Source organism: Oncorhynchus gorbuscha, linkage group LG13, assembly GCF_021184085.1.
Source record: "Oncorhynchus gorbuscha isolate QuinsamMale2020 ecotype Even-year linkage group LG13, OgorEven_v1.0, whole genome shotgun sequence".
NCBI classification, from domain to species: Eukaryota; Metazoa; Chordata; class Actinopteri; order Salmoniformes; family Salmonidae; genus Oncorhynchus; species Oncorhynchus gorbuscha.
Genome location: NC_060185.1, coordinates 5,111,519 through 5,131,993, shown reverse-complemented (window position 1 = coordinate 5,131,993; position 20,475 = coordinate 5,111,519). Strand labels below are relative to the sequence as shown.

The 20,475-nt window shown below is 42.0% G+C and overlaps 1 protein-coding gene across 1 annotated transcript in view; it reads right to left on the bottom strand.

Moving 5' to 3' along the window:
* Positions 1-20,475, bottom strand: part of cog6 (component of oligomeric golgi complex 6) — a 138,134-nt gene that overhangs the window by 81,458 nt on the left and 36,201 nt on the right. The window contains exons 5-7 of the mRNA XM_046293626.1: positions 17,358-17,552; positions 15,432-15,502; positions 11,979-12,072 (exon numbers count right to left, since the gene is read on the bottom strand). Of these exons, the coding sequence (XP_046149582.1) occupies positions 11,979-12,072; positions 15,432-15,502; positions 17,358-17,552 (360 nt within the window). The remainder of the gene's footprint in view (positions 1-11,978; positions 12,073-15,431; positions 15,503-17,357; positions 17,553-20,475) is intronic.

Here is a 20,475-nt window from a genome sequence, read left to right as displayed (position 1 = left end):
GACTACAGCTCGGCATTCAACACCATAGTACCCTCCAAGCTCGTCATCAAGTTCGAGACCCTGGGTCTCGACCCCACCCTGTGCAACTGGGTACTGGACTTCCTGATGGGCCGCCCCCAGGTGGTGAGGGTAGGCAACAACATCTCCACCCCGCTGATCCTCAACACTGGGGCCCCACAAGGGTGCGTTCTGAGCCCTCTCCTGTACTCCCTGTTCACCCACGACTGCGTGGCCATGCACGCTTCCAACTCAATCATCATGTTTGTGGACGACACAAAAGTGGTAGGCTTGATTACCAAGCCAACAACGACGAGACTGCCTACAGGGAGAAGGTGAGGGCCCTCGGAGTGTGGTGTCAGGAAAATAACCTCACAGTCAACGTCAACAAAACTAAGGAGATGATTGTGGACTTCAGGAAACAGCAGAGGGAACACCCCCCTATCCACATCGATGGAACAGTAGTGGAGAGGGTAGTAAGTTAAGTTCCTCGGCATACACATCACAGACAAGCTGAATTGGTCCACTCACACAGACAGCATCGTGAAGAAGGCGCAGCAGCGCCTCTTCAACCTCAGGAGGCTGAAGAAATTTGGCTTGTCACCAAAAGCACTCACAAACTTCTACAGATGCACAATCGAGAGCATCCTGGCAGGCTGTATCACCGCCTGATACGGCAACTGCTCCGCCCACAACCGTAAGGCTCTCCAGAGGGTAGTGAGGTCTGCACAACGCATCACCGGGGGCAAACTACCTGCCCTCCAGGACACCTACACCACCCGATGTTACAGGAAGGCCATAAAGATCATCAAGGACAACAACCACCCGAGCCACTGCCTGTTCACCCCGCTATCATCCAGAAGGCGAGGTCAGTACAGGTGCATCAAAGCTGGGACCGAGAGACTGAAAAACAGCTTCTATCTCAAGGCCATCAGACTGTTAAACAACACACTGACACAACTCCAGCCACTTTAATAATGGGAATTGATGGGAAATGATGTAAAATTTATCACTAGCCACTTTAAACAATGCTACCTAATATCATGTTACTTACCCTACATTATTCATCTCATATGCATACGTATATACTGTACTCTATATCATTACATTTACATTACATTTAAGTCATTTAGCAGACGCTCTTATCCAGAGCGACTTACAGATTGGTGCATTCACCTTATGACATCCATCTACTGCATCCTTATGTAATACATGTATCACTAGCCACTTTAACTATGCCACTTTGTTTACATACTCATCTCATATGTATATACTGTACTCGATACCATCTACTGTATGCTGCTCTGTACCATCACTCATTCATATATCTTTATGTACATATTCTTTATCCCCTTACACTGTGTATAAGACAGTAGTTTTGGAATTGTTAGTTAGATTACTTGTTGGTTATTACTGCATTGTCGGAACTAGAAGCACAAGCATTTCGCTACACTCGCATTAACATCTGCTAACCATGTGTATGTGACAAATAAAATTTGATTTGATCGTGAGAAAACAAAAAGATAATTACTTAACACATTGGAAAGAATTAACAAAAAAACAGAGCAAACTAGAATGCTATTTGGCCCTAAACAGAGAGTACACAGCGGCAGAATACCTGACCACTGTGACTGACCCAAACTTAAGGAAAGCTTTGACTATGTACAGACTCAGTGAGCATAGCCTTGCTATTGAGAAAGGCCGCCGTAGGCAGACATGGAGTACACAATGTACCTGAATACCTGACTTTATGCTTTATTTTAAATGTTTCACTTTGCCAATAAAGTCCTTCGAATTGAAATGAATTGAGAGAAAGAGAGACTCAGTGAGCATAGCCTTGCTATTGAGAAAGGCCGCCGTAGGCAGACATGGCTCTCAAGAGAAGACAGGCTATGTGCTCACTGCCCACAAAATGAGGTGGAAACTGAGCTGCACTTCCTAACCTCCTGCCAATAGTATTATCATAGAGACACATATTTCCCTCAGATTAAATACAGACACACAAAGAATTAGAAAACAAATCCAATTCTGATAAACTCCCATATCTTTTGGGTGAAATACCACAGTGTTCCATCACAGCAGCAATACTTGTGACCTGTTGCCACAAGAAAAGGGCAAGCAGTGAAAAACAAATAACATTGTAAATACAACCTATATTTATGTTTAATTATTTTCCCATTTGTACTTTAACTATTTACACATCGTTACAACACTGTATATAGACATAATGACATTTGTAATATCTTATACACAATCTTAAATCTTATATTACTGTTACTATATTACTGCTATATATTACTGTTGCTATATTACTATTATATATTACTACTGCTATATAATACTGTTATATATTACTGTTATATATTACTGTTATATAATACTGTTATATATTACTGTTATATATTACTGTTATATATTACTGTTATATATTACTGTTATATTACTGTTATATATTACTGTTATATAATACTGTTATATATTACTGTTATATAATACTGTTATATATTACTGTTATATATTACTGTTATATATTACTGTTATATATTACTGTTATATATTACTGTTATATAATACTGTTATATATTACTGTTATATATTACTGTTATATATTACTGTTATATATTACTACTGTTATATATTACTACTGTTATATATTACTGTTATATATTACTGTTATATATTACTGTTATATATTACTGTTATATATTACTGTTATATATTACTGTTATATAATACTGTTGCTATATTACTGTTGCTATATTACTGTTATATATTACTGTTATAATACTGTTATATGTTACTGTTATATAATACTGTTATATATTACTATTATATATTACTGTTATATTTTACTTCTGCTATATTACTGTTATATATTACTGTTATATATTACTTCTGTTATATTACTGTTATATAATACTGCTGTTGTATATTACTAATGTTATATATTACTACTGTTATATATTACTGCCGCTATATTACTGTTATATACATTACTACTGTGCTATATTACTGTTGCTATATTACTGGTATATATTACTGTTATATATTACTGTTATATATTACTGTTATATATTACTGTTATATAATACTGTTATATAATACTGTTATATATTACTGTTATATATTACTGTTATATAATACTGTTATATAATACTGTTATATATTACTGCTATATAATACTGTTATATAATACTGTTATATATTACTGTTATATATTACTGTTATATATTACTGTTATATAATACTGTTATATATTACTGTTATATAATACTGTTATATATTACTGTTATATAATACTGTTATATAATACTGTTATATAATACTGTTATATATTACTGTTATATAATACTGTTATATATTACTGCCGCTATATTACTGCCGCTATATTACTGTTATATACATTACTACTGTGCTATATTACTGTTGCTATATTACTGGTATATATTACTGTTATATATTACTGTTACTATAGTACTGTTATATATTACTGCTGCTATATTACTGTTATATATTACTGCTGCTATAGTACTGTTATATAGTACTGTTACTATAGTATTGTTACTATAGTAGTGTTACTATAGTACTGTTATATATTACTGTTACTATATTACTGTTGCTATATTACTGTTGCTATATTACTGTTGCTATATTACTGTTACCATAGCACTGTTACCATAGCACTGTTACTATAGCACTGTTACTATAGTACTGTTACTATAGTACTGTTACTATAGTACTGTTACTATAGTATTGTTACTATAGTAGTGTTACTATAGTACTGTTACTATAGTACTGTTGCTATATTACTGTTACTACATTACTGTTACTATAGTACTGTTACTATATTACTGTATTACTGTTACTATATTACTGTTACTATATTACTGTTACTATATTACTGTTACTATATTACTGTTACTATATTACTGTTACTATATTACTGTTACTATATTACTGTATTACTGTTACTGTATTACTGTTACTATATTACTGTTACTATATTACTGTTACTATATTACTGTTACTATAGTACTGTTACTATATTACTGTATTACTGTTACTATATTACTGTTACTATATTACTGTTACTATATTACTGTATTACTGTTACTATATTACTGTATTACTGTTACTATATTACTGTTACTATATTACTGTTACTATATTACTGTATTACTGTTACTATATTACTGTTACTATATTACTGTATTACTGTTACTATATTACTGTTACTATATTACTGTTACTATATTACTGTTGCTATATTACTGTTGCTATATTACTGTTACCATAGCACTGTTACCATAGCACTGTTACTATAGCACTGTTACTATAGTACTGTTACTATAGTACTGTTACTATAGTACTGTTACTATAGTAGTGTTACTATATTACTGTTACTATAGTACTGTTGCTATATTACTGTTACTATATTACTGTTACTATATTACTGTTACTATAGTACTGTTACTATATTACTGTATTACTGTTACTATATTACTGTTACTATATTACTGTATTACTGTTACTATATTACTGTTACTATATTACTGTTACTATAGTACTGTATTACTGTTACTATAGTACTGTATTACTGTTACTATAGTACTGTATTACTGTTACTATAGTACTGTATTACTGTTACTATATTACTGTTACTGTATTACTGTTACTATACTGTTACTGTATTACTATATTATTGTTACTATATTACTATAGTACTGTTACTATATTATTACATTACTATATTACTGTTACTATAGTACTGTATTGTATTACTGTTACTATATTACTGTTACTATATTACTGTTACTATATTACTGTTACTATATTACTGTTACTATATTACTGTATTACTGTTACTGTATTACTGTTACTATATTACTGTTACTATATTACTGTTACTATAGTACTGTTACTATAGTACTGTTACTATATTACTGTATTACTGTTACTATATTACTGTTACTATATTACTGTTACTACTGTTACTATATTACTGTTACTATATTACTGTATTACTGTTACTATATTACTGTTACTATAGTACTGTATTACTGTTACTATATTACTGTATTACTGTTACTATATTACTGTTACTATATTACTGTTGCTTTAAGGAATACCTAGGATAGGTTAAGTAATCCCTCTCACCCCACCCCCCCTAAGTTTTAGATGCACTATTGTTAAGTGACTGTCCCACTGGATGTCATAAGGTGAATGCACCAATTTGTAAGTCGCTCTGGATAAGAGCGTCTGCTAAATGACTTAAATGTAATGTAATGACTTAAATGCTATATTACTGTTACCATAGCACTGTTACCATAGCACTGTTACTATAGCACTGTTACTATAGTACTGTTACTATAGTACTGTTACTATAGTATTGTTACTATAGTAGTGTTACTATAGTACTGTTACTATATTACTGTTACTATATTACTGTTACTATAGTACTGTTACTATATTACTGTATTACTGTTACTATATTACTGTTACTATATTACTGTATTACTGTTACTATATTACTGTTACTATATTACTGTTACTATATTACTGTTACTATATTACTGTTACTATATTACTGTATTACTGTTACTATATTACTGTATTACTGTTACTATATTACTGTATTACTGTTACTATAGTACTGTATTACTGTTACTATAGTACTGTATTACTGTTACTATAGTACTGTATTACTGTTACTATATTACTGTATTACTGTTACTATATTACTGTTACTATATTACTGTTACTATATTACTGTTACTATATTACTGTTACTATATTACTGTTACTATATTACTGTATTACTGTTACTATATTACTGTAACTATAGTACTGTATTACTGTTACTATAGTACTGTATTACTGTTACTATATTACTGTATTACTGTTACTATATTACTGTATTACTGTTACTATATTACTGTATTACTGTTACTATAGTACTGTATTACTGTTACTATAGTACTGTTACTATATTACTGTATTACTGTTACTATATTACTGTATTACTGTTACTATATTACTGTTACTATATTACTGTTACTATATTACTGTTACTATATTACTGTATTACTGTTACTATATTACTGTTACTATATTACTGTATTACTGTTACTATATTACTGTATTACTGTTACTATAGTACCGCTGCTCTCTGCTGCTATGTGCCAACCAGGGGAATAGGGATGAGACAGACAAAACACAACACACCCGAAGACCACAAGACTGAGAGAGAGACAGTGTGTGTGTGTGTGTGTGTGTGTGTGTGTGTGTGTGTGTGTGTGTGTGTGTGTGTGTGTGTGTGTGTGTGTGTGTGTGTGTGTGTGTGTGTGTGTGTGTGTGTGTGTGTGTGTGTGTGTGTGTGTGTGTTTTGGAGCCGGAGGTCAAGGTAGACAGACAGACAACCCTGTCCATGTGTCTGTCTGTCTGAGAAGAGGTGTGTTTTATGGCTTGTTTGGGGGGGAAGACAACCCTGTCAGACTAAACAGTAGCTAAACATTGTTGCTGCCAGTCAGGGAGTGGGACAGGAGGGGGTGTATAACAGGAACAGCAGTCTACCACCCCCACATCCCCTGGCCTTGGCTGAGGAACGTGGGAGAGACAGAGAGAGGGAGGGAGGGAGGGAGGAGAGAGGATACAGGGAGGGAGGGAGGGAGGGAGGGAGGGAGGGAGGGAGGGAGGGAGGGAGGGAGGGAGGGAGGGAGGGAGGGAGGAGAGAGGATACAGAGAGGGAGGGAGGGAGGGAGGGAGGGAGGGAGGGAGGGAGGGAGGGAGGGAGGGAGGGAGGGAGGGAGGGAGGGAGGGAGGGAGGGAGGGAGGGAGGGAGGGAGGGAGGGAGGGAGGGAGGGAGGGAGGGAGGGAGGGAGGGAGGGAGGGAGGGAGGGAGGGAGGGAGGGAGGGAGGGAGGGAGGGAGGGAGGGAGGGAGGGAGGGAGGGAGGGAGGGAGGGAGGGAGGGAAGGCAGGAAGGACAGAGGATAAGGAGAGGAAGGGAGGTGTGACCGTCAGTAAGAAAACATGTTGTAACAATGTATATAAACACAGGATATATGCATGCCTTCGGTAGGACCAGGGGGCTAACATGAGTCAGGAACCCCTGGTTAACTTTTTACAGTCAGACTAATCTCTCTCTGTTGTAATGATTATCTCTGGTGTACTGTTAACAGTCAGACTAACCTCTCTGTTGTAATGATTATCTCTGGTGTACTGTTAACAGTCAGATTAACCTCTCTGTTGTAATGATAATCTCTGGTGTACTGTTAACAGTCAGACTAATCTCTCTGTTGTAATGATTATCTCTGGTGTACTGTTAACAGTCAGACTAACCTCTCTGTTGTAATGATTATCTCTGGTGTACTGTTAACAGTCAGACTAATCTCTCTGTTGTAATGATTATCTCTGGTGTACTGTTAACAGTCAGACTAACCTCTCTGTTGTAATGATTATCTCTGGTGTACTGTTAACAGTCAGACTAACCTCTCTGTTGTAATGATTATCTCTGGTGTACTGTTAACAGTCAGACTAATCTCTCTGTTGTAATGATTATCTCTGGTGTACTGTTAACAGTCAGACTAACCTCTCTGTTGTAATGATTATCTCTGTTGTACTGTTAACAGTCAGACTAACCTCTCTGTTGTAATGATTATCTCTGGTGTACTGTTAACAGTCAGATTAACCTCTCTGCTGTAATGATTATCTCTGTTGTACTGTTAACAGTCAGATTAACCTCTCTGCTGTAATGATAATCTCTGGTGTTCTCTGAGAAAATGAACAGCATACATACAGGACCATTCTGGTAAAAGTGTGCCCCCGTGTGGACCTGACGGAGAACTGCATCTTCAGTGGTTGTCAATTGGCTGGTGGTGATGGTGAGTCGTGGGAGAGAGGAAGACGCGAAGAGAGAGGGTTTACTCCACCCCCCACCCCAAATAAGAGTCTCTGTTAGACAGAGGAGGCTGCATGATAAACAGAGTCTCTGTTAGACAGAGGAGGCTGCATGATAAACAGAGTCCAGTCTCTGTAAGACAGAGGAGGCTGCATGATAAACAGAGTCCAGTCTCTGTAAGACAGAGGAGGCTGCATGATAAACAGAGTCCAGTCTCTGTTAGACAGAGGAGGCTGCATGATAAACAGAGTCTCTGTTAGACAGAGGAGGCTGCATGATAAACAGAGTCTCTGTCAGACAGAGGAGGCTGCATGATAAACAGAGTCTCTGTTAGACAGAGGAGGCTGCATGATAAACAGAGTCCAGTCTCTGTCAGACAGAGGAGGCTGCATGATAAACAGAGTCCAGTCTCTGTTAGACAGAGGAGGCTGCATGATAAACAGAGTCCAGTCTCTGTTAGACAGAGGAGGCTGCATGATAAACAGAGTCTCTGTTAGACAGAGGAGGCTGTATGATAAACAGAGTCTCTGTTAGACAGAGGAGGCTGCATGATAAACAGAGTCTCTGTTAGACAGAGGAGGCTGCATGATAAACAGAGTCCAGTCTCTGTCAGACAGAGGAGGCTGCATGATAAACAGAGTCCAGTCTCTGTTAGACAGAGGAGGCTGCATGATAAACAGAGTCCAGTCTCTGTTAGACAGAGGAGGCTGCATGATAAACAGAGTCTCTGTTAGACAGAGGAGGCTGTATGATAAACAGAGTCCAGTCTCTGTTAGACAGAGGAGGCTGCATGATAAACAGAGTCTCTGTTAGACAGAGGAGGCTGTATGATAAACAGAGTCCAGTCTCTGTTAGACAGAGGAGGCTGCATGATAAACAGAGGAGGCTGCATGATAAACAGTCCAGTCTCTGTAAGACAGAGGAGGCTGCATGATAAACAGAGTCCAGTCTCTGTAAGACAGAGGAGGCTGCATGATAAACAGAGGAGGCTGCATGATAAACAGAGTCCAGTCTCTGTAAGACAGAGGAGGCTGCATGATAAACAGAGTCCAGTCTCTGTAAGACAGAGGAGGCTGCATGATAAACAGAGGAGGCTGCATGATAAACAGAGTCCAGTCTCTGTAAGACAGAGGAGGCTGTATGATAAACAGAGTCCAGTCTCTGTTAGACAGAGGAGGCTGCATGATAAAACAGAGTCTCTGTTAGACAGAGGAGGCTGCATGATAAACAGAGTCCAGTCTCTGTAAGACAGAGGAGGCTGCATGATAAACAGAGGAGGCTGCATGATAAACAGAGTCCAGTCTCTGTTAGACAGAGGATGCTGCATGATAAACAGAGTCTCTGTTAGACAGAGGAGGCTGCATGATAAACAGAGGAGGCTGCATGATAAACAGAGTCCAGTCTCTGTTAGACAGAGGAGGCTGCATGATAAACAGAGTCTCTGTTAGACAGAGGAGGCTGTATGATAAACAGAGTCCAGTCTCTGTTAGACAGAGGAGGCTGTATGATAAACAGAGTCCAGTCTCTGTCAGACAGAGGAGGCTGTATGATAAACAGAGTCCAGTCTCTGTTAGACAGAGGAGGCTGCATGATAAACAGAGGAGGCTGCATGATAAACAGAGTCCAGTCTCTGTAAGACAGAGGAGGCTGCATGATAAACAGAGTCCAGTCTCTGTAAGACAGAGGAGGCTGCATGATAAACAGAGGAGGCTGCATGATACACAGAGTCCAGTCTCTGTAAGACAGAGGAGGCTGCATGATAAACAGAGGAGGCTGCATGATAAACAGAGGAGGCTGCATGATAAACAGCGTCCAGTCTCTGTCAGACAGAGGAGGCTGCATGATAAACAGAGTCCAGTCTCTGTAAGACAGAGGAGGCTGCATGATAAACAGAGTCCAGTCTCTGTCAGACAGAGGAGGCTGCATGATAAACAGAGTCCAGTCTCTGTTAGACAGAGGAGGCTGTATGATAAACAGAGTCTCTGTTAGACAGAGGAGGCTGTATGATCAACAGAGTCTCTGTTAGACAGAGGAGGCTGCATGATAAACAGAGTCCAGTCTCTGTCAGACAGAGGAGGCTGCATGATAAACAGAGTCTCTGTTAGACAGAGGAGGCTGCATGATAAACAGAGTCCAGTCTCTGTCAGACAGAGGAGGCTGCATGATAAACAGAGTCTCTGTTAGACAGAGGAGGCTGCATGATAAACAGAGTCTCTGTTAGACAGAGGAGGCTGCATGATAAACAGAGTCCAGTCTCTGTAAGACAGAGGAGGCTGTATGATAAACAGAGTCCAGTCTCTGTTAGACAGAGGAGGCTGCATGATAAACAGAGTCCAGTCTCTGTTAGACAGAGGAGGCTGCATGATAAACAGAGTCCAGTCTCTGTTAGACAGAGGAGGCTGCATGATAAACAGAGTCCAGTCTCTGTTAGACAGAGGAGGCTGCATGATAAACAGAGTCTCTGTCAGACAGAGGAGGCTGCATGATAAACAGAGTCTCTGTTAGACAGAGGAGGCTGCATGATAAACAGAGTCTCTGTTAGACAGAGGAGGCTGCATGATAAACAGAGTCTCTGTTAGACAGAGGAGGCTGCATGATAAACAGAGTCCAGTCTCTGTTAGACAGAGGAGGCTGCATGATAAACAGAGTCCAGTCTCTGTTAGACAGAGGAGGCTGCATGATAAACAGAGTCCAGTCTCTGTTAGACAGAGGAGGCTGCATGATAAACAGAGTCTCTGTTAGACAGAGGAGGCTGTATGATAAACAGAGTCCAGTCTCTGTTAGACAGAGGAGGCTGTATGATAAACAGAGTCCAGTCTCTGTTAGACAGAGGAGGCTGCATGATAAACAGAGTCTCTGTAAGACAGAGGAGGCTGTATGATCAACAGAGTCCAGTCTCTGTTAGACAGAGGAGGCTGCATGATAAACAGAGGAGGCTGCATGATAAACAGAGTCCAGTCTCTGTAAGACAGAGGAGGCTGCATGATAAACAGAGTCCAGTCTCTGTAAGACAGAGGAGGCTGCATGATAAACAGAGTCCAGTCTCTGTCAGACAGAGGAGGCTGCATGATAAACAGAGTCCAGTCTCTGTAAGACAGAGGAGGCTGTATGATCAACAGAGTCCAGTCTCTGTTAGACAGAGGAGGCTGTATGATCAACAGAGTCCAGTCTCTGTTAGACAGAGGAGGCTGCATGATAAACAGAGGAGGCTGCATGATAAACAGAGTCCAGTCTCTGTAAGACAGAGGAGGCTGCATGATAAACAGAGTCCAGTCTCTGTAAGACAGAGGAGGCTGCATGATAAACAGAGTCCAGTCTCTGTCAGACAGAGGAGGATACATGCATATACAACAAGTCACCAAAATCAATAACAGAGAGAAAAATGCTCTGAACAACCTTCTTTTTAGTCATAAGCAGGAAGCAAGCCTTATTATGAAAATAAAAACCCAATTTCAATTGAAGCTTTGTCACAAGATTATCCACATGAACTTTAAAGGACAACTTGTCATCCAAAAACATACCTTGGTATTTGTAGGACGACACTTTTCCAATGGATAAGCCATCAGATGTGACAATGCTAAAGTTCTCTGGCAGAGTTCTAGCTCTGGTAAAAGGTCATGAACTTAGTTGTTTCTACATCCAAGACCAGTTTGAGACCATAAAAGGAAGCCTGCAGTGACTGAAAAGCAGTCTGCAGCTCTTCAACAGCCTGAACCAGAGAAGGAACACATGAATATAGAACTGTATCATCTGCATATAGATGGAACTTTGCTGGTTGCATCCCATTTCCCAAATCATTGAGAACAACACAGGAGCTAAAATGGAACCCTGGGGCACACCTTTATTAATCTCTAGACAACTAGACTTGTGATTGTCAGTATAGAACACATTGTGTTCTGTCAGAAAGGTTAGTTCCTAAACCAATTTACTGCCCCTTCGCTGAGACCAATGTTAATGAGTCTAGCTAGCAACAATTCATGGTCGACTGAATCAAAGGCATTTGATAAATCAACTTTAATCCACTTTTTAATCAAGTGCATTAATGATTTTATATATATATAAAAAGTGTGTGTGGTGCTTTACTTGTAGAGAACAGGGCGGTCCTGCAAGGCCTCCATAGCCTGACTAAGCACTGGACTGATGTCACAGGACTCCTGGGTCAGACCACGGCACTCATCTACAGAGAGAGCGTGAGAGAGAGAGAGACAGAGAGAGAGAGAGAGAGAGAGTGAGACAGAGAGAGAGACAGAGCGAGAGAGAGAGAGAGAGTGAGAGACAGAGACAGAGCGAGAGAGAGAGAGAGACAGAGACAGAGCGAGAGAGAGAGAGTGAGAGAGACAGACAGAGCGAGAGAGAGAGAGTGAGACAGAGCGAGAGAGAGAGAGACAGAGCGAGAGAGCGAGAGAGCGAGAGAGCGAGAGAGCGAGAGAGCGAGAGAGCGAGAGAGCGAGAGAGCGAGAGAGCGAGAGAGAGCGAGAGAGAGAGAGAGAGAGAGAGAGAGAGAGAGAGAGAGAGAGAGAGAGAGAGAGAGAGAGAGAGAGAGAGAGAGAGAGAGAGAGAGCGAGAGAGACAGAGACACACAGAGAGAGAGAGAGAGAGAGAGAGGGGGGGAGCGAGACAGAGAGAGAGGGAGTGAGACAGAGAGAGAGAGACAGAGCGAGAGAGACAGAGCGGGAGTGAGAGAGACAGAGCAAGAGTGAGGGAGACAGAGCGAGAGCGAGAGAGACAGAGACACACAGAGAGAGAGAGAGGGGGAGAGAGAGAGAGAGGGGGAGAGAGCGAGAGAGGGAGAGAGCGAGAGAGCGAGAGAGAGTGAGACAGAGAGAGAGAGACAGAGACACACAGAGAGAGAGAGAGAGAGAGAGAGAGAGAGAGAGAGAGAGAGACAGAGACACACAGAGAGAGAGAGAGAGAGAGAGAGAGAGAGAGAGAGAGAGAGAGAGAGAGAGAGAGAGAGAGAGAGAGAGACAGAGAGAGAGAGAGAGAGACATAGAGAGAGAGACAGAGCGAGACAGAGAGAGAGACAGAGCGAGACAGAGAGAGAGAGAGACAGAGCGAGACACGTTAGCATCAACGTCAATGGGAGACTGAGTGAACACGTTAGCATCAACGTCAATGGGAGACTAAGTGAACACGTTAGCATTAACGTCAATGGGAGACTAAGTGAACACATTAGCATCGACGTCAATGGGAGACTAAGTGAACGCGTTAGTATCGACGTCAATGGGAGACTAAGTGAACACGTTAGCATCGACGTCAATGGGACACTAAGTGAACACGTTAGCATCGACGTCAATGGGAGACTAAGTGAACACGTTAGCATCGACGTCAATGGGAGACTAAGTGAACACGTTAGCATCGACGTCAATGGGACACTAAGTGAACACGTTAGCATCGACGTCAATGGGAGACTAAGTGAACACATTAGCATCGACGTCAATGGGACACTAAGTGAACACGTCGACGTCAATGGGACACCAAGTCAATGGGAGACGTCGACGTCAATGGGAGACTTAGTGAACACGTTAGCATCGACGTCAATGGGAGACTAAGTGAACACGTTAGCATCGACGTCAATGGGAGACTAAGTGAACGCGTTAGCATCGACGTCAATGGGACACTAAGTGAACACGTTAGCATCGACGTGAACACGTTAGCATCGACGTCAATGATACACTAAGTGAACACGTTAGCATTAACGTCAATGGGAGACTAAGTGAACACGTTAGCATCGACGTGAACACGTTAGCATCGACGTCAATGGGAGACTAAGTGAACACGTTAGCATCGACGTCAATGGGAGACTAAGTGAACACGTTAGCATTAACGTCAATGGGAGACTAAGTGAACGCGTTAGCATCGACGTCAATGGGAGACTAAGTGAACACGTTAGCATCGACGTCAATGGGAGACTAAGTGAACGCGTTAGCATCGACGTCAATGGGAGACTAAGTGAACACGTTAGCATCGACGTCAATGGGACACTAAGTGAACACGTTAGCATCGACGTCAATGGGACACTAAATGAACACGTTAGCATCGATGTCAATGGGAGACTAAGTGAAAAGGTTAGCATCGACGTCAATGGGAGACTAAGTGAACACGTTAGCATCGACGTCGACTAAGTGAACACTTTAGCATTAGGTTAGAATTCAGTCCCTGAACCCAGTCGATGAATGAATGAATGAAAGGATGAATGAATGAAAGGATGGATGAACGAAAGGATGAACGAAAGGATGGATGAAAGGATGAATGAAAGGATGAATGAAAGGATGAATGAAAGGATGGATGGATGAAAGGATGGATGAATGAATGAAATGATGGATGAACGAAAGGATGGATGAATGAATGGATGAATGAATGAAAGGATGAATGAAAGGATGGGTGGATGAATGAAAGGATGGATGAATGAAAGGATGGATGGATGAATGAAAGGATGGATGAATGAATGAAAGGATGGATGAATGAAAGGATGGATGAATGAAAGGACGGATGAATGAAAGGATGGATGAATGAAAGGATGGATGAATGAAAGGATGAATGAATGAAAGGATGGATGAACGAATGAAAGGATGGATGAATGAAAGAAAGGATGGATGAATGAAAGGATGGATGAATGAATGAAAGGATGGATGAATGAATGAAAGGATGGATGAATGAAAGGATGGATGAATGAATGAAAGGATGGATGAATGAATGAAAGGATGGATGAATGAAAGGATGGATGAATGAAAGGATGAATGAATGAAAGGATGAATGAATGAAAGGATGAATGAACGAATGAAAGGATGGATGAATGAAAGAAAGGATGGATGAATGAAAGGATGGATGAATGAATGAAAGGATGGATGAATGAAAGGATGGATGAATGAATGAAAGGATGGATGAATGAAAGGATGGATGAATGAAAGGATGGATGAATGAAAGGATGAATGAATTAAAAGATGGATGGATGAATGAAAGGATGGATGAATGAATGAAAGGATGGATGAATGAAAGAATGAATGAAAGGATGGATGAATGAAAGGATGAATGAATTAAAAGATGGATGGATGAATGAAAGGATGGATGAATGAATGAAAGGATGGATGAATGAATGAAAGGATGGATGAACGAATGAAAGGATGAATGAATGAAAGGATGGATGAATGAAAGGATGAATGAATGAATGAAAGGATGGATGAATGAATGAAAGGATGGATGAATGAAAGGATGGATGAATGAATGAAAGGATGGATGAATGAATGAAAGGATGGATGAATGAATGAAAGGATGGATGAATGAATGAAAGGATGGATGAATGAATGAAAGGATGGATGAATGAAAGGATGAATGAATGAAAGGATGGATGAATGAAAGGATGGATGAATGAAAGGATGAATGAATGAAAGGATGAATGAATGAAAGGATGGATGAATGAATGAAAGGAAAGATGCATGAATGAAAGGAAGGATGACTGAATGAAAGGAAGGATGAATGAAAGGATGGATGAATGAAAGGATGGATGAATGAAAGGATGGATGAATGTTTGCTCACTCTGTGTCCAGCGGTAGAGCTGTTCGTAGGATGTCTCCTGTAACACAGCCATCTGCTCCATGATGTCCAGCCTGGATGGGAGACATATTTAACAACTGGAATAAGAAAAGGCATATTACAAATGAGTTTCACAAACAGGGCATTCGGAAAGTATTCAGACCCCTTGACTTTTTCCACATTTTGTTACGTTACAGCCTTATTCTAAAATGGATTAAATAAAAAATAAAAATCCTCAGCAATCTACAAACAATACCCAAAATGACAAAGCAAAAATTGGTTTAGAGATTTTAGCTAATTTATTCAAAGTAAAAAACTGAAATACCTTTACATTATTATTCAGACCCTTTGCTATGAGACTCAAAAGAGTTCAGGTGCATCCTGTTTCCATTGATCATCCTTGAGATGTTTCTACAACTTGATTGGAGTCCACCTGTGGTAAATTCAATTGATTGGACATGATTTGGAAAGGCACACACCCTGTCTATATCAGGTCCCACAGTTGACAGTGCATGTCAGAGCAAAAACCAAGCCATGAGGTTGATGGAATCGTCCCCAGAGCTCCGAGACAGGATTGTGTCGAGGCACAGATCTGGGGAAAGGGTACCAAAACGTTTTACAACATTGAAGGTTCCCAAGAACACAGTGGCCTCCAAATGCAAGAAGTTTGGAAGACTCCTCCTAGAGCTGACCGTCTGGCCAAACTGAGCAATCGGGGGAGAAGAACCCGATGGTCACTCTGACAGAGCTCCAGCGTTCCTCAGTGACGATGGCAGAACCTTCCAGAAGGACAACAATCTCTGCAGCCCTACACCAATCAGGCCTTTATGGTAGAGTAACCAGACGGAAGCCACTCGTCAGTAAAAGGCACATGACAACCTGCTTGGAATTTGCCAAAAGGCACCTAAAGACTAAGACCATGAGAAACAAGATTCTCTGGTCTGATGAAACCAATATTGAACTATTTGGCCTGAATTCCAAGCATCACGTCTGGAGGAAACCTGGCAGCATCCCAATGGTGAAGCATGGTGGTGGCAGCATCCCTACATGGTGGTGGCAGCATCATGCTGCGGGGATGTTTTTCAGCGGCAGGGACTGGGAGACTAGTCAGGATCGAGGCAAAGATGAACGGAGCAAAGTAGAGAGAGGATCTTAATGAAAACCTGCTCCTGAGCGCTCAGGACCTCAGACTGGGGCGAAGGTTCACCATCCAACAGGACAACAACCCTAAGTACACAGCCAAGACAACGCAGGAGTGGCTTCTGCACAAGTCTCTGAATGTTCTTGAGTGTCCCAGCCAAAGCCCGGACTTGAACCCGATCGAACATCTCTAGAGAGACCTGAAAATAGCTGTGCAGCAACGATCCCCATTCAACCTGACAGAGCTTGAGAGGATCTGCAGAGAAGAATGGGAGAAACTCCCCAAATACAGGTGTGCCAAGCTTGTAGCATCATACCCAAGAAGACTCGAGGCTGTAATCGCTGCCAAAGGTGCTTCAACAAAGTACTGAGTAAAGGGTCTGAATACTTGTGCAAATGTGATTTTTCAGTTATCAAATTATCAAACCATTCTAAAAACCTGTTTTTGCTTTGTCATTATGGGGTATTGTGATGTCATTATGGGGTATTGTGATGTCATTGCGGGCTATTGTGATGTCACTGCGGGCTATTGTGATGTCATTATGGGGTATTGTGATGTCATTATGGGGTATTGTGATGTCATTATGGGGTATTGTGATGTCATTGCGGGCTATTGTGATGTCATTATGGGGTATTGCGCGTAGACTGAGGTAAAAAAAAAAAAAAAAACAATTGAATCCATTTTATCCATTGTAGACTGTAAGGCTGTAAAGTAACAAAATGTGGAAAAGGGGAAGGGAGGGGTCTGAATACTTTCCGAGTGCTCTGTATATACAGTTTGTGTCTCACCCTGCAGTCTGCTGGTTGGTCCTCAGGAGAATCCTGGCGTCTTCATGGATGTTCTTCACTCTGCTCAGCGCCTTGAAGAAGTCCTCCGTGACGGGTGCGTCTCTTACCCCTCGTAGTGTGTCCATCTCTTCAGAGGACAGCTGGAACTTAGACAGGAAGGCCTGAGCCACCTGGGACCGCACCTCTAAACGATGACTGGGAGGAGACAACGACAATGTTAGACTTCGTTAAAGAGGGTGTGTGCGCAGGCTTTAGTTTCAGCCCAGCCTTAATACACATCTGGTTCTGCTGAGCTAATCAGGAGGGGGGGGGGGGCTTGATGATCACGGTTGATTAGTTCTGGCTGGACAAAAAGCCTGCACACACTCTGGGATCACGGGAAACAAAGGAGAATGAGTCACTGTGACCAAGGAGGAGTAATGTTTCAAACTAACACTAGGTGGCAGTCACGCACCTTTAATAGCAGCACAACCTTTGACACTGGCTGAATTACTGTAGCAGGAGGTGTAACAGTGGCTGAATTACTGTAGCAGGAGGTGAAACAGTGGCTGAATTACTGTAGCAGAAGGTGAAACAGTGGCTGAATTACTGTAGCAGGAGGTGAAACAGTGGCTGAATTACAGTAGCAGGAGGTGAAACAGTGACTGAATTACAGTAGCAGGAGGTGAAACAGTGACTGAATTACTGTAGCAGAAGGTGAAACAGTGGCTGAATTACTGTAGCAGGAGGTGAAACAGTGGCTGAATTACAGTAGCAGGAGGTGAAACAGTGGCTGAATTACAGTAGCAGGAGGTGAAACAGTGGCTGAATTACAGTAGCAGGAGGTGAAACGGTGACTGAATTACTGTAGCAGAAGGTGAAACAGTGGCTGAATTACTGTAGCAGGAGGTGAAACAGTGGCTGAATTACTGTAGCAGGAGGTGAAACAGTGGCTGAATTACAGTAGCAGGAGGTGAAACAGTGACTGAATTACAGTAGCAGGAGGTGAAACGGTGACTGAATTACAGTAGCAGGAGGTGAAACAGTGGCTGAATTACTGTAGCAGGAGGTGAAACAGTGGCTGAATTACAGTAGCAGGAGGTGAAACAATGGCTGAATTACAGTAGCAGGAGGTGAAACAGTGGTTGAATTACTGTAGCAGGAGGTGAAACGGTGGCTGAATTACAGTAGCAGGAGGTGAAACGGTGACTGAATTACTGTAGCAGGAGGTGAAACAGTGACTGAATTACAGTAGCAGGAGGTGAAACGGTGACTGAATTACTGTAGCAGGAGGTGAAACAGTGACTGAATTACAGTAGCAGGAGGTGAAATAGTGGCAGAGACGGAGAAATGAATCATGGGAATAGAGAAAGAGCAACACGACACAGAGAAAGACTGGCCAAGTCTAGGCCTCAATCGGCAACGACAAAACAAAGAGCAGATACATTGTGTTTCAATGGATCCCTAGTGCACCACTTTCCACCAGGGCTCATAGGGTTGTGGTCAAAAGTAGTGCACTACTTTCCACCAGGGTTCATAGGGTTGTGGTCCAAAGTAGTGCACTACTTTCCACCAGGGCTCATAGGGTTGTGGTCAAAAGTAGTGCACTACTTTCCACCAGGGCTCATAGGGTTGTGGTCAAAAGTAGTGCACTACTTTTCACCAGGGCTCATAGGGTTGTGGTCAAAAGTAGTGCACTACTTTCCACCAGGGCTCATAGGGTTGTGTTCAAAAGTAGTGCACAAATGAAGGGAATGGAGTGCCTTTTGGGACACGGGCCAATCCCTGTGGCTTCCTCCAAACAATAGGAACCACGACAACCACCCTAGTCAAGGAGGGAACTCTGTCACAGTCCATAATGACAACTCTGGGCCTCTCTCTTTCTCCCTCTGTCCAGCCCTGATGACAACTCTGGGCCTCTCTCTTCCTCCCTCTGTCCAGCCCATGATGACAACTCTGGGCCTCTCTCTTTCTCTCCCTCTGTCCATACCACCCAGCTTCTCTCTTTCTCTCCCTCAGACCATACCACCTAGCTTCTCTCTTTCTCTCCCTCTGTCCATACCACCTAGCTTCTCTCTTTCTCCCCCTCTGTCCATACCACCTAGCTTCTCTCTTTCTCTCCCTCTGTCCATACCACCTAGCTTCTCTCTTTCTCTCCCTCTGTCCATACCACCTAGCTTCTCTCTTTCTCTCCCTCTGTCCATACCACCTAGCTTCTCTCTTTCTCCCCCTCTGTCCATACCACCCAGCTTCTCTCTTTCTCCCCCTCTGTCCATACCACCCAGCTTCTCTCTTTCTCCCCCTCTGTCCATACCACCCAGCTTCTCTCTTTCTCTCCCTCAGTCCATACCACCCAGCTTCTCTCTCTCCCTTTTTCTTTCTCTAACAATCCCTCTGTCCCACTCACCAACTCTTTTTTCCTCTCGTTCATCCTCTCTCCCATTCCCCCTCTCGTTCTTCCTCTCTCCCATTCCCCCTCTCGTTCTTCCTCTCTCCCATTCCCCCTCTCGTTCTTCCTCTCTCCCATTCCCCCTCTCGTTCTTCCTCTCTCCCATTCCCCCTCTCGTTCTTCCTCTCTCCCATTCCCCCTCTCGTTCTTCCTCTCTCCCATTCCCCCTCTCGTTCTTCCTCTCTCCCATTCCCCCTCTCGTTCTTCCTCTCTCCCATTCCCCCTCTCGTTCTTCCTCTATCCCATTCCCCCTCTCGTTCTTCCTCTATCCCATTCCCCCTCTCGTTCTTCCTCTATCCCATTCCCCCTCTCGTTCTTCCTCTATCCCATTCCCCCACTCTCCCGTTCCCCCTCTCGTTCTTCCTCTCTCCCATTCCCCTTCTCGTTCTTCCTCTCTCCCATTCCCCCTCTCGTTCTTCCTCTCTCCCATTCCCCCTCTCGTTCTTCCTCTCTCCCATTCCCCTTCTCGTTCTTCCTCTATCCCATTCCCCCTCTCGTTCTTCCTCTATCCCATTCCCCCTCTCGTTCTTCCTCTATCCCATTCCCCCTCTCGTTCTTCCTCTATCCCATTCCCCCTCTCGTTCTTCCTCTATCCCATTCCCCCACTCTCCCGTTCCCCCTCTCGTTCTTCCTCTCTCCCATTCCCCTTCTCGTTCTTCCTCTCTCCCATTCCCCCTCTCGTTCTTCCTC